Here is a 19,696-nt window from a genome sequence, read left to right as displayed (position 1 = left end):
GGAGTGGGGCTAGTGCACAGAATAGGCATGCCTTGGACATTGGCTTATACAGTTTGTGACTAGAAGACAATAATTGTATTCACTCAAATAATATCAGAGCTGTGATTCCATGTATGATTCTGTGTACCCGGATTTTTCTATATTGAGCAGGTATCAAGGAAACTAGCTAGTCTATGTACAAATAAATACATAGATGTACTGTTACAGTCAGATAACCCAAGATACAAAACTGAACTCAATTGTGTTACTGTATAGATAGATGCAGATAGATGAACAGTGAGGTGAGGCACTTTATGTGCAGTAGTACAGCCCTATGTACTGTGCAAATTCCCATGCATTCTGATAGCTGCTCCTGCCTCCTGCCTCCTGCCTCCTGCCTCCTGCCTCCTGCCTCCTGCCTCCCGCCTCCTGCCTCCTGCCTTCTGCCTCCTGCCACCTGCCACCTTCACCACCCACTGCTCTCTAACTGGGTAGCTGGGTAGCTGGGTAGCTGGGTAGTGGGATGGAAACATGTTATTCCTGGCACTACCCACCCTGCGTCCTGCGCTCTGAGTCCACCCAGCATGGCACGCACCACATCCTGTTGCCCATATGCCAGTACGTGTCCCATAATCCCCTGTTTCTGATCTAACGACATGTCACTCGTGACCCGTGACAGAGGACTGAGGACAGGGAACGGGAAGAGCAAGTCAAATAAGTCCTGTAGATGAGTTAGAATCCTGTCTGTCGAGAAATAACAGGCTTTTTTCATTGGACATGATTGGTATTTACTGTAGAGCGATGTAAAAGATGAGGTCAGATATTAACACACAAACACACCCAAACAAACTCTCTAATGTCTAAGCATAGATATCCTTCCCTGTTCTTTCCTATGACTCTCTTTGCAAATGTCAATATTACTATCTCTACACCAGATCTTGATTATATGTTCTCTGTTCTGTCTCCTGAAAATCCTCCCTCCAACATGACATGCATTTCTGGCATGTTTCTGACTTGTTTCTGACTTTCCGCTTCAAGACGAGGCTATTTGAAATGCATCTCCTCTCCCCTGACTTGTGTGTTGTGTTTGTACTACGCAAGCTGCATTTCATAATGGGCAGCGCAGCTCAAATCAGTCCCAGGCAGCAGCAGAGTCAGTGGTGATTGTATCAAACTGACCTCTAACAAGCTGTCAGCTCTGGTTTGATAAAGCATGCATGTATCACTGCTGAGGGGCTGGGCTAGCATCCACATGGACAGACACAGAAGACAGGTCTAATTCATGGCTCGTCACATAGCTGGATGCTTCCTATCCCTCCCTGTTTTTCCTTCCCCTCCAATATTGTCTCATCCGCTGGCTGATGCTGTCCTGTGGTGCAGCCTAGGCATCCAGCTAGACAGGAAGGGGAGAGCACCGCAAATTGGACTGGAGATAGGGAATCATGGGGAGAGGAGGGAAATAAGGGAAGCACAGTCAAAAGTGGCATACGGTCTTCCATGTATGGAAAGGGCCCAGTGGGTGTCCTCCCCTGTCTGTCTGCAGCGGTAGAGAGGTTGAGCAAAAACGCAAGCAAAAAGGGAGCTAACAGTCAATATGGCCCTTTTTACATTTTAGTCATTTAGCAGACGCTCTTATCCAGAGCGACTTACAGTTAGTGAGTGCATACATTATTATTTTTTCATACTGGCCCCCCGTGGGAATCAAACCCACAACCCTGGCGTTGCAAACGCCATGGTCTACCAACTGAGCTACATCCCTGCCGGCCATTCCCTCCCCTACCCTGGACAAATTGTGCGCCGCCCCATGGGTCTCCCGGTCACGACAGAGCCTGGATACGAACCAGGATCTCTAGTGGCACAGCTAGCACTGCGATGCAGTGCCTTACACCACTGCACCACTTTAGTGTGTTCCCTGGTTCGATATGGTGAGAGGGAGTCAATGGAGTAGTCAGTGTCAGAGAGCTTTTTGTGAGGCAGCAAGCTGTTTCATCTTGTGAAAGGACTACTGGGCACTCTGCCCCTGCTCGCTAGCTAGCTCTCTCCCTCTCTCCCTCCCTCTTTCTCTCTCTCTATCTATCTATCAAAAAAAGCAACAGCAACATCAAAACAAAGAGCAGTTATTATGTAATAATTTGGCAATTACCATTTTCAGTGTAATCCTTTAGTAAATACAACGAAGTGAAACCAGTATTTAAGTACCTCAACTGTTAGACAGGGGGTGCTAGTGCGTGATGAGAAACGAGTCCAGGGACCTGCTGAATGAGAGGGAGACCGAGCGAAAGAGAAAGAGAGAGACACTGAGCAGAGAGAGAAATCACACGGAGTAGGAGAGAGACGTGAATCAAACCAGCAACGAAACTGCTCATGTAAACTGTGTGACAGGCGGATGGAATGCGCATCTTTCTCTGCCTCTCTTGCGGTTAACTTTGGACTCTGTGTGAGGACTTGTTAACCGTGCGCGCATGGGTTCCGTGACAGGTTGTAAAGAAGGAATTCCAACACTATTTTTAAAGCCACACGCGGATCTGGGGGCGTGGACCGCTCGAGCACAGACCGTTTGGCTCGAGGAACATTGAATGTGACTGTTGGCTGTGGATTGTCGTACCACTCTACCGGCTTGGAGTGCCCAGGCATACCCAAAGCATTTGGACACAACATGGTCCGAGCTGTCGCTCTCGTTGGTACGGGATTGCTTTGAGTTTAAATGATATTTTCTGTCAATTTTCTTCTCATTGGAATACGTACATTTTGCTCCGATTGAGGGTTTACAAGAGGAGTGAGGGCGGCGTGGAAGGAATAGGCTACTACAGCGGGAGCAAAGCGTCTCCAAATAGCGCAACGTTGGAACGTTAAATAATGATTTTTTCTTTGCCTAAAGTGATTGTTTACGGTGAACCTGGCATGTCGATATGGGCGAGTAACATCGATGGCCAAATGACATCGGGGATTTGAGAGCTGTCACCGCAGCCACTGAACTCATCTCCGTCTGCAAATATTGGCATGTGTCAAATGATATCAGTGTATTTCGTTTCACTGACCTTTTTCACCAGGTTTATTGGATATTATCACAGAATAACGGGAGCGCATATATTCCATATTCCCTATAACAAAAAATAATAGAATTTTGAACTACGTAGCCTACATTTTAGGCTATTAGGACTGAGTCATGGATTTTAACAGTTGCATTGTCCTTTCTTCGTGTGTTCCTGACCTTTAGACTGCATTAGGCCTATTTGCGAAGATACTGCAATTTTCATTTGCATTTAACAATGAGATTTAAAATCAGTTTGGGGAAGTAATTATTGGTGGTGTTCAGTTCTGCACTCTTTACATTAGCTTACTTAGCTACAACACCCAAACATGACAAGCACTGGACCTGTCATCGTGTTTGAGTGGCTGAAGACACTCCAACTCTCTCAGTATGTGGAGTCCTTCGTGGATAACGGCTACGATGATCTGGAAGTTTGCAAACAAATTGGGGACCCCGACCTGGATGCTATCGGTGTCTACATACCGCACCACCGGCAAAGGATCCACAACGCGGTGCAAAGGCTGAAAGACGAAGATAAGGAGACCGCGGCGGGGCTGTATTTTACACTTGAGCCGATGCCCCCCGCGTCCGAAATGTATCCTAGTCACCTGGTGGACCAGTACGAGTCCAAACTGCGGGGGTCCAAGTCTTGGACCGAACCGAATAGTGACCGGGTCGGAAGGAATGGGGGCACGTATCTGGGCGGGCAGAGGAACCTGACGCTTGGCAACCGGAGGGAGCTGGTGATTTACCCCAAACTGAAGCTGAAGATCATGATTAGGGATAAAGTCATTAGAGATGGAGTCAACCTTGCCAGGCCGCCATACTCAAACAAGGTAATATCATCATCAAGACTATACCTCTCACTGGAAAGCTGTATAGCCAATGCATACCATCATTATAACCAGTCCCATGCCATGCAAAGGATAATCAATCATCCAAATCATTTTGAATCAGAGAAAGATGCTAGTCATGAAATAAATGTTGGGTTGGGTAGGCTATATCATAGATATGCATCTCAGATCAAGTGGTTATTGGCTGAGCCATTGCTGGTTGTCAGGCCTCAGGAGAGCCCTGTCTGGCCCTATTGTCCCCTGGGGATGTGTCCCTGTCTGGCCCTATTGTCCCCTGGGGATGTGTCCCTGTCTGGCCCTATTGTCCCCTGGGGATGTGTCCCTGTCTGGCCCTATTGTCCCCTGGGGATGTGTCCCTGTCTGGCCCTATTGTCCCCTGGGGATGTGTCCCTGTCTGGTCCTATTGTCCCCTGGGGTTGTGTGAGTTAGTGAATGCTACCGTGGTGACGGCTGGCTGCTGTGGATCAATGACCAGGAAGAGGAGGAGCCTTCAATAATTATCTGATTTCCTGTAGAGATAAACACACTTGGATGATTGATTGATTCACACTCACCTGTCTAGTGTTTCTCACCTGGCTGGTGTCCACAGTCCAGCCCTCAAACACCAGACCTCTCTGAGGAGTTGGAGGGTCAACCTGCGTCATCATGCTCATATTTGCCCAGGCCATTTGAGTTGATGAATGTGTGCCTTCATCATTGATTAGCAGTAGTCTAAATTGAGGGTGTCCAGCTGGTTTTCTGCTGGAGCTCATTTGTGGAGGCAGATTGATAGCATCTTTATATCAGATCAGTGGATGTACATCAGATGCTCAGCCTGCTGAGGGCTAACTCAATGACCACTTTGTTAGTACACAGAGAGAGAGAGAGAGCGAGAGAGAGAGAGAGAGAGAGAGAGAGCGAGAGAGAGAGAGAGAGAGAGAGCGAGAGAGAGAGAGAGCGAGACAGAGAGAGAGAGAGAGAGAGAGAGCGAGAGAGAGAGAGAGAGAGAGAGAGAGAGAGAGAGAGAGAGAGAGACATACACATACACACATCTTTTGTCACCATAGACATGCAATGTACATTCAATTTTTTGGATTAGATGAAAAAGATCAGTGTTTTATTCGACATTTCAGAATATTATCTCATGCACATGTTATTTGGAGGGTTCATTTGAATTCATCCTTAAATCTTGATATCTTACAGTGAACATGCAGACTTTATTTGGGATTTCTAAGTAATCAATATTCAAATTACAGTCAGCCATCACTACTCTTAATTTGGGTGTATTGTTAGCGCTTCTTCTGCCTCTTTGTATTCCTGGCATTATCCCTTTTTCCCGGGATTATGGGCTAACATCATGTTGAAACAAAGTGTTGGTTCCAGAGGGTTAAACTTTGAAGGCTGTATTTATTTAGAGCCAAAGCTTCGACATTGAGGCTTTGGAGGAGAATGAGCAGTTCAAGGTCTCTCTCTCTGTGTGTGTGTGTGTGTGTGTGTGTGTGTGTGTGTGTGTGTGTGTGTGTGTGTGTGTGTGTGTGTGTGTGTGTGTATATATATACATATAGTATGTGAGTGTGAAACCCTGCAGTAGAGTGTTGAATGTGATCCAGACCAGTGGTTTCTCCTCAGGAGCGAGTCAAGCGTGAGGAGCCCTCAGTGATGGAACTGTGGCCAGCTGGCCTCTGATTGGTCAGTGCAGGGTTCTTCTCTCTCTGCCCCTGAGACCAGACATGGTAGTCTCAACAAGGCTTACATAGTGCGTTAAATACAGCATAAATAAGCAAATGTAGGTTGTGTAGAAGGGTCAGTGTCCGGTAACCATATGTTCAGCTGTTCACACTGTTTGTCTGTTTGTTTGTGTGCTTAATGTATAGACACAGTACTTCCGCCAGCATAGCTCAGTGATGATGCTCTGAAGTGTCGTTGACTGCCACATCCCTGTGAGGCTATAGGATCATAAGCCAACACTTCACTACAAGGGCTCTACTGGGAGACATTAATACCCATGATCCTTATCTAGACCACAGGGAGCCCTTGTCTGGGAGAGAGAGAGAGAGAGAGAGAGAGAGAGAGAGAGAGAGAGAGAGAGAGAGAGAGAGAGAGAGAGAGAGAGAGAGAGAGAGAGAGAGAGAGGGGGGTATCATTGCTCAAACACATCTCCTTTGATTGCACAGTTCTGGATTTCTCATTTGAGAACAAAACTAGCATTGACGATAGTGTTTGGTGTGTAATTGTTGTGTGCAGTGCAGTCATATCGCTTGCTAATGGATACATAGATACTACACTTGTGCTTATTGATTTTCTTGGTTCCTTTTAATTCCTTCCTTGCATTTTCCTGACTGAGAAGTTACTTTGACACCATCAACTACAAATGCTTTTGGAAAAGAGGAAAACAAATGAACTGAAATGACATTTTCTTCCTGTGTCGGTGTCTGAGGTTAGGGAGGCCTAATTAGATCTTTGCTGCTTTGCTTTGCTCTGGAGCAGCAGCAGAAAACAGTGATTTGGAGCAGCATGGCTCATCCCCTCGCTGTGTTGTGGTGACAATGTTGCCATTCCAAAGCATGGAGGCTGAGGAGACACAAGGAGGAGGGTACTATAATATCTGTATCTACTCTATGCTATCTGCAAGATGTTATATCTAACCATATTGAACCACAAACCCTGTCCTTGAAGCAAACAGAGATTTGTGGTCAAATCATGGCAGTTTCTGCAAATTAAAGTGGAGATGTTGAAATGAGTTGGGGAAATGTTTTTTAAAATGTGCCCTGTCTTCAGGTGCCAAAAGGGTTGCAGAAACAGCAGCAGTTAACAGGATAGTGCTCTACCCTATATTTCGTCTTGATCCAACCAATCAGATGATCTGGAATGGATGGGAAGGACAGCTGGTTAAATGTTATGGCTTTGTGACGCTGATTTGAATCGCTACTATTTCAGTTACAAACCGTCCACGATTTGACCGTCTATTAATGTCCGCGTTGTAGGGCATTAGATAGCAGCCTCTGTCCTGTACACCACCACAATAGTACAGTCTCTCCTCTGTAAGCCCTGTGTCTGTGTGGTTAGGAAGTGGAAGCTAAACACAGGGAGATGTCCCCATTGTTTGACTGCAGGCTGATGGAGCAACATGTCCATTCACTATTGTTGTGTTTTGGATTTCCGATTTCCGCCCATGGAATACCACTGAGGAGGCAAGTGGCCTGCATTGTCCTGATGGGAAGGTGATGAAACCACTGGGTGTCATGCAGAGAGGATGATTGCACATAGATGGAGGTTTATGCTGCTCAAACAGAAACAGGACTGGAATCAGTGTTTGTAAAGAGGATTGGGCTGCTGATACTGATCTAAGGTCAGTTTAGCATTTCCCCCAATGTTAGGATTTGTGGAGGGTAAGCTGTTCCTAGATCAGTGCTTACGGGCAACTTCACACCACTTGTTCAAAGCCTTAAACTGACCGAGAGCAGTTGATTCAATCTGGTGGGAGTTCATGTCAAGCTTGTGGCTTAATGCTCCTTGCCAATGTGAGACATTCAGTTAATACATGGGGTTGTTGAGTCTTTGTGAGGGAAGAAGGAAAGGCAGTAATGGGTAGTTGATGCTATTATTGGCTTCCTCCCTGAGTGAAAGGACAAGATCGTCACCTTACATGCTTCACTCTAACCTTGCTTCCTCTCTTAGTTCTTTGAATATCCCAGCTTCCTCGCCTTTCAGGAAATGAGCTTTCTGTTAGAGATCCTCTAGTTGGCCTAATGAGAACATGACCACGGTCCACTCCTGCATTGTGGCTTTAGAAACCCCTTAGGCCAGACTGAAGTACTGCCAAACCGTAGTGTGAAAAAGAGGCTTGTTTATAGTGGTTTAACTTCCCGAATAATTCAGATATATGATAGTGGTCATAACAATGTATTTAACCCTCCCGTTGTCCTAGGGTCAAAATGACCCGCCACTGTGTTGAACCAACTTTATTTAATTTTTATATTTTTTGGATCATTTGTGAGAAGGAGGCAGTGATACTTTCCATCTCACCGCTTTCTCACAAAGAAGACGTTACGCTCTGTTTTTAGATAATTAAGAGCTTTTTCATTATTTATACTCCAGGCAGCAGAGTAATTTGGTGAAAGCTTTTTATTTAGCCAAGCATCTTCTTTTCTTCATGTTACTAACACAGCACCCTGTGGGCTGGCATGCTGCCACAAGATGGGAAAAGGAGACCCTTTAGAACGAAACGGTCCTGGTGTTTGCTAAGGTTTCTGCTGAAAGCCCTGTTTGCTTTCAGCCTTTATTAAGGACCCTTTAAAGGTGTAATCAACAACTGCTCGTAAAAAGAAAGTCATAAAATGTAAAGGACGGCCTGTATGGGCTTGAGTCAGGGAGAGAAAGTAAATTAGCAGAGGAGGGGGAAGGAGGGGATGTAGGGTCATAGAGGGATGGACCACACTCATTCCCTTCACACAAAACACACTCAAATTGCTTTACTACCAGTCTCCTTTTAAACTACCACTTAAAGGCTGCCTAATATAGCCTGGTCCTAGATCAGTTAGTGCTGTCTTGCCAACTCCTATGGTAATTGTCATGTCAACGACTATAAAAGTTTGCTATACAGCACAAACAGACTTGGTACCAGGCTATGCGTAATAAACACTAGCACTTGAGAACCTGAACAACATCTGGGTGTGTTGTGGCTAGGCTGCTAGCCTTGACCCCTAGTGGGTTTGACCTGCTAGTCAAACACTAGCTGAGCTGGGGTGATCCTGATCAGAGTTGACAAGAGGAAACGGACCATACTGTACTACAGTCCCTCTGGGTCTCAATGGTTCTAGCTCCAGTACACTATCAGAATACAACATTTACATTTTGGGTAACAGGGCCTCCGGACTGTGAGCTCAGTGCTGTAATGTACATGCAACTGCCAAAATAAAAGAAACACAAGCATAAAGTGTGTTATTAGGACATTGGGCCACCACGAGCCGCACGACCAGCTTCAATGTGCCTTGGCATAGATTCTACAAGTGTCTGGAACTCTATTGAAGGGATGCGACACCATTCTTCCACAACAAATTCCATCATTTGGTGTTTTGTTGATGGTGGTGGAAAACGCTGTCTCAGGCGCCACTCCAGAATCTCCCATAAGTGTTCAATTGGGTTGAGATCTGGTGACTCACATAGACACACACACACCCTTTAAACCCTCTATGCTCCTTTGAGACCCCTCTTTCAAAGTCACTGAGATCTCTTCTTCTAGCCTGGTAGCCAAAATAATGGGCAACTGGGCATTTTTATACATGACCCTAAGCATGATGGGATGATAATTGCTTAATTAACTCAGGAACCACACCTGTGTGGAAGCACTTTCTTTCAGTATACTTTGTATCCCTCATTTACTCAAGTGTTTCCTTTATTTTGGCAGTTACCTGTATGTGAGGCTCCTGAGCTCTTCCACAGCTGTCAAAAGAAATCAGATATATATGCACCCTCAGTCTTGTGAAGTTTTCTGGAAACTAAAGGACTAGCCTGCTACGTATATTCTCCATAGAGAATGGTGTGTGTCATTGTTTTATCAGAGCACCACAATACATTTTAATGGCTGGCTTTCTGTCCAGTCGGGCCCACAGAGACAGACAGACATGACCACCCTTCTCCAGGGAACAAGTGAAAATGTGGGAAAAGCAGTGTAACAATGTGTGTGCAGCTGGCCTTCTCATTTCACTGGGACGTTTTCCTACTGTGCTCTTTCTTTCTCACATGATCGAGTGGCTTTTAAGCAGCTTTAGTCATACTCGCTTATGTGAGGCTGTGGGTGTAAGTAGACTGTTCGAATTACCCAGAAACACAGTTGAAATGCCTCAAATGCTCTATCGAATAATTGACATAACATTTACAGTTACAATGATGGAATTGTTTAGAAATCTATCATGGCATATATGCTGTAAAGTTTTAGCCACAGTATACACTCAGCTTCTTAGTCTAATTCTATACTGGCAAGATATCCCTTACAGAGCTATGCTATCATGGCAACACCTTTAAATGAAGCGGCCAGACTGTGTTGTTGCCGGTCGCTGCAGCCATTTCTATTTCCACTGTATTCTGTAGAAGAGGTCCTGATGACACATGAATAACAGATATATTATCAGATATGTTATCAGAGCTATTCTGGTACTACAGGGATGGCTGCGGCAGCCTTCAGACACACACTGGCTGTCTGCATGAACATACTGCATCATGGTCTGGGGAAGAGAAAGCTATGTTCATGGTCAATATCAATGTTATGTATCTAGAAAACTATACTGCGCTCTCTAACTTTGTCAAGGTTTCACTAATTCACTACATTCACACTAAACGTGTGTTTATACACTCAGCACTGAATTGATGAATTGGTTTAGGTTTACTTAATCTTTCTACAGTGTGTGTATAAATAGGCCCAAATTGAAAGGTCAGGGGGTCATGGAGCTGTTTAAATATTATAATCCATGATTTCCATAACAGTGGTTATTTTGCTCTTTCAGGAAGCAGGTGAGAACGTGAGAGAGAATCTTTGCTCACAGGAATCTTTGCTCAAAGGCAGCAAAAAACATGTATTTATTGTGCACATTTCTTCAACACTTCTGACTCTGCTCCAGTGTCAAATTCAATGGATAATAATCATTTATACTTTGGTGGGTGCTTATACTTGTCCTATTTCACCTGTACAAGTGTGTATAATACTAATGTGTGAATTGGACATGTGTTTTTTGCATATCTGCTAGGCTACCTGCTTTCCAGCTAGGTTTATGTCCAGAGGTTGGATAGCATCAGATTTATTCACTTAGCATTGCTGAAAATGAATCATAAGGGGTTCTTTATATATACAGTATTACAGCTACATGTACAACACCATAATGAATTAATCCTGTTCAGCAACATGGACAGGAAAGCAAATGAAGCAATCAAGTACCCCTGTAGGATAGAGAGTGACAAGAGAGCAGGCTCCAGCATCTGTCTGTGTCAGGAACCAGATTGCACACATCCCCATTGCGTGTAAATCACAGTCGGGTTGATTAAAGAAGGGATCATTATACCAACCTATTCTGTAGCCAATGATTGGAGCTCACAGGAAATCACTTAGTGTGCAATCAAAACACAGAATAATTTGTGGTTGTAGCCCATAGAGTTGGCCTGTGTTATATCTTCTTATATTAGCAGGTGTGTGACCTATTGTGTCTCCCTCCCACTATGCACACCACCAGTCAGGGGTCATGCACCGGGGGGGCTGGCAAGGCAAGGGTTGCCACAGAAACAGATTGTGGGTATTTCAAGATTAGTTACCTTGTTTGTCCTGCTGCACGTAGTCTGGGATTGGAGGTATTAGGAGGTTAAGTGGCAGAGTGCAGATTGGGATTATTGCATTTTATTGCATAATTCTGGCAAAGATGCATAAACTCCAGTATTTTTCCTGCATTGCTTGTTCACCATCTTCTTTTTAAAAAGGGAGCCAATTTGTTTTCAGCTATTTTATTTCCATGACTGCTATTTTATTTCCAGACATATGGTGAGCGATATGTTTGGAACATCTAATCGCAATAAAATCACAGTATCGAATCACAATACGTATAGAATCGTGAGAATTGCAATACATATTGGATCGGCACCTAAGTATCGTGATAATATCATATCGTGAGGTCCCTGGCAATTACCAGCCCTAGCTAGTCCTGATAATGTGTTCTTTTGGAGGGCTTATTCTTTGAAAATTGCAATGTAGTTCTTAAAAGACTCCAACCTTTAGGATCAAATGTCTTCAGAGGTCAATCCTATAATAATATTATTTTTTTATGAAGCGAAGGGGGGCTTGTGATGTGTGCATGTTTTTACTGCATACCTATAATATATCAACCCTCTTTTTCATAGTCACGACTCTGCTTTTATAAAAGGTGGCAGAGCACTTTCTCCAGTGTGTTTTACCAGCCCTAGCCCCTGTCTCCCCAGTCCCCACGGTCTCTGTGTCAAATGGATAGTGTAATCCCTTCCGTATGAAGATAGTGTTAAGCAGGGGGAGTGAGGGATGAGGGTGCTCCCACCAAAGCATGGGTCCAGGCTGCAGCATCATAAATCAGCAGCTGTAAAGTTACAGACAGGATATGATGTCAGGTGACCTTTCCCTGGTCCCTGGGAGGATGCCATGGGTGTTCAGGTACAATAGTTACAGGGTGTAAGGGAGCACACACACCGCACCGAATGTCGATTTGCTGTTTGTTCGCCGTTTGTTGTGCTTGGTGTGTTTTAGGGACCACCCGCCGCCGGTGGCCGTCTGTCTTACGACATTTTCATGCGAGAATCGGTTTGCACTCTGGTTTGCAAATTATGGCTGGCACTCTGTTCAGAGGTGCAAAGTACTCTCGGCCAGCAAATGCTACCGGTGTGTCCAGAACTTAAGACCACCAAAAGTAGTCACACTATTACCCTGTCCTCTTTAAGACACATCTAAGACAGCATGAGTCATTTATCAGAATGATGAGAGGAGTAGGCCTAACCCGCATTTATTTGAACCATACTGTATGTCAGAGTGGTCCCATAGGCCACAGGGCAAGAGTGTGAGAGGTAGTGAGAAAGGGAGAAAAAGAGAGAGAGGGGGACTGTGATTATCCTGTCTGAAGGTAATATAAGGGGGTCAGGATAAGGAAGGTAAGGAACGAACACAGAGAACCCACCCCCCCTCCCCCACCTCCCCCTCCCACTCTCTCCTCTCTAATTGGTCAATTTCCAATGCATCAGTGCAGGGCTGTGCAGAGAGGCTTTGATCAGGGGTACCACACGGGTGTTGATGTGTCTCTGTACCTGGCTGAGGGGCTTTGTAGTGGCTGTGCCTGGCTGGGTTGTAATACACAACACAGTGTCTGTCTGTGACTCTACATACCTGGCTGGATCCAGACCTTCATTAGCCTAAACAACAAGTTAGTACACTCCTCTGATTCACTCAAACACACACAGGAATGAGATTATCGCACATGCCGTTTTTATATAATTATAAACTGGATGGTTCGAGCCCTGAATGCTGATTGGCTGACAGCCGTGGTATATCAGACCGTATACCATGGGTATGACAAAACATGTATTTTTACTGTTCTACTTATGTTGGTAATCAGTTTATAATAGCAATAAGGCACCTCGGAGATTTGTGGTATATGGCCAATATACCATGGCTAAGGGCTGTATCAAGGCACTCCATGTTGCGTCATGCATAAGAACAGCCCTTAACCGTGGTTTATTGGCCATATACCACACCCCCTCGTGTCTTATTGCTTAAATATACCACAGGCATTTTATGTGTCTGACTCTGGCCTGTGTTTTGTGGTTTGCCACCTCTGATACGGCTTGTCTGGAAGAGTAAATGCTGGTGTGTGTGTGCATGTGTTCATGTGGGTGTGTGCATGTATATATGTGTGTGTGTGTGTATAGCACACTGCACAGCATGCTACGCCACAGAGAGGATGCTAATTATGGCAAGTGCATAACAGGTGCCAGTTTAATGTATGCTGCAAAGGCATTTTACCTCTGAGGCTCCCTGATAGTAATAGCCAATTAGGCTTTTATCAGCACTGACAGATCATGTACCCTATTTAACTGATGTAATATGCAACCCTTTGATTTGCCTCTTTGGATTTGTATTAGTCCCGTGTAGCTCAGTTGGTAGAGCATGGCGTTTGCAATGCAAGGGTTGTGGGTTCGTTTCCCACTGGGGACCAGTATGAAAAAATAAATAAAAAATGCACTCACTAACTGTAAGTCGCTCTGGATAAGAGTGTCTGCTAAATGACTAAAATGTATTAATTGTCAAATGGATTGTGCCATTGGGGATGGAGAGATAGATGCAGATGTATGTTATGATGGTGAGCTAGCTCATCAGGCTTATGCTGTGATCGGAGAGTCTGGGGGTTAACCAATCAGGGGCTGTCATTAGCATTGCCATTCTGGGCACGCTCAGTATGGAAGGTCAGAGTTCACTGGACTAATTATTTCTGTGTGCACTCTCTAAATGTCAGTGTTCATTGTTAAATTCATTAAATAGGCCTACTAATTGCCCACTACTGAGTTTCATGGAAAGTGGAGGCAGCTTAGGCTCAATTGAGTTCACATGGTGATATTTTAGGCTTTTAAATCCATGGAATCTTCTGTCCAAACGGCTGTCCTACTGTTACTCTTTGGCAGTAGCCAGGTCATTTTTATGCTACGTCAATGCTAAATGGTTGACCTGCTAGAGCAGGGGTATTCAACTCTTACCCTACGAGGTTTTCTGCTGGTTTTCTGTTCTACCTGATAATTAAATGCACTCACCTGGTGTCCCAGGTCTAAATCAGTCCAGATTATAGTGGAACAATGAAAAAAATGCAGTGGAACTGGCTTCGAGGTCCAGAGTTGAGTTTGAGGGTGCTAGAGGCTTGAAGGATGCTCACGTACTCCTGTGGCTATGTGAGGTCACTGTGTGTTATTGGTGGAGATTGAAACGTGGACTGTGGAGTTCTGGTGCAGTCTGAGCTGCCAGGGTTGAACCACAGAACCACCATTTTGTGTCAGCAGATCTTTGTTGCAGGACGGTGCCAAACCAACCCTTTTTTATTTTAATAGCTCTTGGGATTTGTTCTAAGGGGAGGAATTTTCTGAACCTTAATGTGGAAATGTGTGGAAGGCTCCTTCTCTCCTTCTCCTCTGATTCCAAGGCTCTTTTGTGACATGCTGTGTTGGCCCTCCAGGCTTTGTGCCTCAGTTAGTTAGCTATAGCTCCATCTCCACCCTCACTTTAGTCTTGGAGTTCTAGTTTCATACCAGGCCCATGGAGGAGGGAGTTGTTTCTTGGCCTGTGTTGACTCTGTGTGTAAACCTACTCATCAGAAAGCATGTCTTAATTAAAGCTGTCCTCGTTTGTCATTCACGATTGTCCCCCTTTATGTAACCGTAGTGATGGCTTTTGAAATGTTTTCCCCCCATTTAAAGAGGATTACGCTAAGATTATTATTTGTTTTGACGAAGGGGTTTTCTAAAATAAATTCAGATTTTTTTGTTTAACTTCTAAATGTGTTCCCTTGACTACGTTACAAGACTGGGAGAGACAGCTGAGTCTGCTGTTGTTGTTTGTTTGTTTATATTGAGGGCGGTGTCTGCTGCCAAGATGGACTAAATAACTCTAATATTCTTTAGTTAATGTGTGGTGGTCAGTCTGGTCACAGCCTTGTGGTGACAGCCAGGAAAATGGTTGCTTATTCTGTCAAGGGTGAATTAACACACACACACACACACACAGATGCAGGCAAACATGCACTAGAGGAGAATAAATGATCCTAGCGTTCCCATGCATGCCCATGTTATATTTATGACAGTCTGTTTTAATCTGTGTCTGCCTCTTCAAGGTTGCGTTTGCGTGTCTTAAATGTGAGCAATTTATTCAATTACATTGTCAACCAACCTATGCTTCATAGCTTTAGACATTGAATCATTGATTGAGGTTTATTATCTCATGGAAGAAGTTATGAAGAATAGGTATGATTGAGAGAGCAGATTAAACAAGATAACCTTACTATATAGATAGAGTCAAGTGGCTGCTCATGAAAGACTGAGATGGCTGGAAGAACGAGTATCACTCTACTCATCATTATATACTGTTTACTGACAAAACAGAATGTTTGCGTTTACAATATTTCTTCAAATTCAAAACACCTGTGTAATTAGAAAATAGAGACCCCAAAAAAAGGCACTTTTACATGTCACTTTAAAAAAAAAGCTCATCCAGTCCCTTTTTTTATTTAATTGATGGTTTCAAATCCCTCTAGGCAAAAATACATTGGGTCAATATGGAAACAAATGTCTGTCATTGGGCCTTTCTCTGCTGCACAGTGCTGTAAATATAATCCTTCATCACACCATTGAGGCTTAAGGAAGTGTCCTCCCTCCCTCCTGTCCTGGAGGGTCGGTCATACTCTGAGGCTAGATGAGAACAGTCTGTCACTCCCAGAACAATAGACTGTTAGGCTGCTCCTCCTAAATCCCCCACAGTTCCACTCTCTGTCCACTCCATTTATGGAACAATCGCATGCGAGAGAGGGGCCACATACCCCCCTTACAACCCCTAAACACCCACCCCAACCTGCCCCACCCCACCCTCCCTCTCACAGTGGCCAAAGCCACAGTCCCAGACTATGGGCCAGCTCAGCTCAGGAAACACCAGCTGATGCCAGTACTGAGGCTGAGGAGGGTTATAGAATAGACCTGGGGTGGCTTACCTTTTTACCTAGAGAGAGAGAGAGAGAGAGAGAGAGAGAGAGAGAGAGAGAGAGAGAGAGAGAGAGAGAGAGAGAGAGAGAGAGAGAGAGAGAGAGAGAGAGAGAGAGAGAGAGAGAGAGAGAGAGAGAGAGAGAGAGAGAGAGAGAGTGAGAGAGAGAGAGAAGAGTGAGAGAGAGAGAGAGAGAGAGTGAGAGAGAGAGAGAAGAGAGAGAGAGAGAGAGAGAGAGAGAGAGAGAGAGAGAGAGAGAGAGAGAGAGAGAGAGAGAGAAGAGTGAGAGAAGAGAGAAAAGAGTGAAGAGAGAGAAGAGTGAGAGAGAGAGAGAGAGAGAGAGAGAGAGAGAGAGAGAGACAGAGAGAGAGAAGAGAGAGAGAGAGAGAGAGAGAGAGAGAGAGAGAGAGACAGAGAGAGAGAAGAGAGAGAAGAGTGAAGAGAGAGAAGAGTGAGAGAGAGAGAGAGAGAGAGAGAGAGAGAGAGTCCAGGCAGACAGCTGAAACAGACTGTGTTTGTGAAGTACAGTATAATGTAGCTGGGAGCGTGTTAGAGGGCTTGTCTGATTATGCATGAAGCTTCATTGTCATGCAGGAATCCCACTGCTCAGTTTATGTCTATTATTATGTAAAGCATGCATTCATATTTGCAATCTGCAGATTCCACTGTTGATTTTGCGTGAATGGGCTCAGCTCTGTAGGAGGGGAGAGGAGCACATGCCTGTCAACACATTGACACTACCCCCTCCCCTGTCCTCCCAGCCTAGTCTCATAGACTAGACCTAACATAGTAAACAAAATTCCGGGACCTCAAATTAGTATATGTTACATTTGATATAGTTACATAAGACAGATGGATACTTGAGGCAAAAATTAAAGTAGGGTGGTTGGTCGGGGTGGATGAGTAGCCGTATAATGTGAACATCTAGCAACCCAAAGGTTTGCGAGTTCGAATCTCATCACGGACAACTTTAGCATTTTAGCTAATTAGCAACTTTGCAACTAGTTACTACTTTTTAGCTACTTCGCAACTACTTAGCATGTTAGCTAACCCTTCCCCTAACCCTAACCTTAACCATTTAACCTAAGTCCTAAACTTAACCCTTACCTTAACCCTTAACCCTAACCGCTAGCCTAGCTAACGTTATCCAGCTAGCTAACGTTAGCCACCTAGCTAGAATTTGTAACATAATACATTTTGAAAATTCGTAACATATTACAGGCTGTAGTCCCCACCTGCTCTAAGGAGACTACCATCGTCCCAGTGTTCAAGAAAAACACGGTGACATGCCCAAGTGACTATCGCCCTGTCGCGCTCACCTCATCATGAAGTGCTTCGAGAGGCTGGCCCACATAAAGGCCAGCATGCCAGGCACACTGGACCCAATCCAATTTGCCTACCGCTCCAACAGATCCACAGAAGATGCCATTTCCATCGCTATTCACACAGCCGTAACACATCTGGACAAGAGGAACACCTATGTGACAATGCTGTTCATTAACTACAGTTCAGCATTCAACCCTATTGTTCCCTCCAAGCTCAACACCAAGCTCAGAACCCTGGGTCTGGACACCACCCTCTGCAACTGGATCCTGGACTTCCTGATGGGCAGACCACAGGCTGTGAGGATTGGCAACAACAACTCCTCCACACTGACTCTTAACACAGGGGCCTCCCAGGGGTGTGTCCTCAGTCCTCTGCTGTACTCCCTGTTCACCCACAAGTTTGCTGATGACACCAGGGTTGTAGGCCTGGTAACCAACAACGACGAGTCAGCCTATAGGGAGGAGGTAAGTGAACTGGCATTGTGGTGTCATGACAGCAACCTCTCCCTCAACTTCAGCAAAACAAAAGAGCTGATTTTTGAATACAGGAAGCAGAGGAGGGAACATGGTCCGATCCACATCAACGGGACTGCAGTAGAGAGAGGCACACGTTTTAAGTTCCTTGGCATCCACATCATCGAGGACTTATCATGGACCAACAACACCACCACTATTGTTAAGAGGGCACAGCAGCGTCTGAAGAAATTCCTCTCCAAATACTACCGCTGCACCATCGGGAGTGTCCTGACCGGTTGCATCACGGCCTTGTACGGGAATTGCTCCATCCAGGACCGCAAGGCCCTCCAGCGGGTGGTGAAGACGGCCCAGTACATCACTGAGACATTGTTCCCACCCATCCAGTACATCTACTCGATACGGTGCCTGAGGAAGTCCCACAGCATCATCAAGGACCCCACCCACCCCTGCCACGAGCTGTTCTTTCCCTTACCATTGGGCAGACGGTATCGGAGTATGAGGTCTGATACCAACAGGCTCAGAGACAGTTTTTACCTACAAGCCATCAGACTGCTGAACACTTGAACTGGACTGACCACCTGCTCTGATTCTCTGCACCTTAGCACACATGCACTCACTCATGCACACACCCACACAGAGATACACACACACACACATATACATTCATGCTACACACACATCACAACTGCTGCTACCAGACTCTTATTATACTGCTCAGTTTATACACTGTCCCCCATCCCCCCTTCCCCAAAACACGTGTAAATATTGGACTATAAATTGTGCCTACCTGTATTATACTTATGCTAAAATGTTTATTCTATTCTACTGAGACATTTACTTTATGTTCATACTCATATCTTTTATTATTTATTATTGTTGTTGCATTGTCGAGAAGGAACCTGCAAGTAAGAATTTTATAGGACGATGTATACCATGTGTATCCCATACGACAAATAAAACTGGAAACCTATTCAAATGTTTATTCAAAATAAAACGGCAGCCTTGTGTGTCATAAGGCTTGCTCTCCAATCATGCATGTATGATCATACATGTTGGCAAAACCACAATACAGAACAGCACACATTTGTAGCTGAAGGGCTCTTATTGTTTATTACCTCAAGGCTTGAAGCAGAGGGAAGATGGCTGCCTCCAGTCCCAATCAGACTGTTGATGATCAACCCTCCTCACAGGGACACACTGTAGGGAGAGAGGGCTGTTGTTACCCACAGTGAGACCCAAATGTGAGTACATTCACATTTGTGGGTCAATTGAGAGTATATTAGAATAAGATATAGTCACCTCCAAAATAATTGGCACCCAAGATTGATTGATTGAATTTATTAGACAATTGTTTTAAATACATACATAAGGGCGCTCCAGTCGGTGATGCCTCCACATACAATTTATGAAAATCTTCAAGGATAACGCAATAAAGCTTAACAGCTGATTTCCATTGTGGTCCTTTTGAAGAGGGAAGGGGGAACATGGAATGCAACAGGGTTAGGTGGTAATAATTGTAGCGGCAACAAACAATGACAGACAAAATGTTTGTTACATAACATGAGATAATTAGTACAATTCCCTTCCCTATTAACCAACTATGGACAGGTACATCTCCCTTGTCTCACATGCCCTTAATATATAAAACAATAAATCCCTAATATATACAAGACAATCGCAATATGATAAACAACAGGCACCAAAAGGCAGATCATATGCTATCCCGGGCATTATCTTCTCAGCCACGTACTATAATCTTACGACTCACTTTTGGGACATGCTATTATTTAGCCATATTTTCAGTGAGAACTTGAAA

General features: G+C 44.6%; 1 protein-coding gene across 2 annotated transcripts in view; it reads left to right on the top strand.

Annotated features, from left to right (window-relative positions):
• Positions 1 to 2,302: 2,302 nt before the first annotated feature.
• Positions 2,303 to 19,696, top strand: part of LOC121548771 (SAM and SH3 domain-containing protein 1) — a 312,171-nt gene continuing 294,777 nt past the window's right edge. For both annotated transcript variants that reach the window (XM_041860321.2, XM_041860320.2), the window contains exon 1: positions 2,303 to 3,846. In XM_041860321.2, coding sequence (XP_041716255.2) covers positions 3,340 to 3,846 — 507 coding nt within the window. In that variant the 5' untranslated portion in view covers positions 2,303 to 3,339. The remainder of the gene's footprint in view (positions 3,847 to 19,696) is intronic.

The sequence above is a fragment of the Coregonus clupeaformis genome, chromosome 33 (assembly GCF_020615455.1).
Source record: "Coregonus clupeaformis isolate EN_2021a chromosome 33, ASM2061545v1, whole genome shotgun sequence".
NCBI lineage: Eukaryota > Metazoa > Chordata > Actinopteri > Salmoniformes > Salmonidae > Coregonus > Coregonus clupeaformis.
Note: the sequence above shows the minus strand (reverse complement) of the source record. Positions and strands in the feature narration are given on the sequence as shown.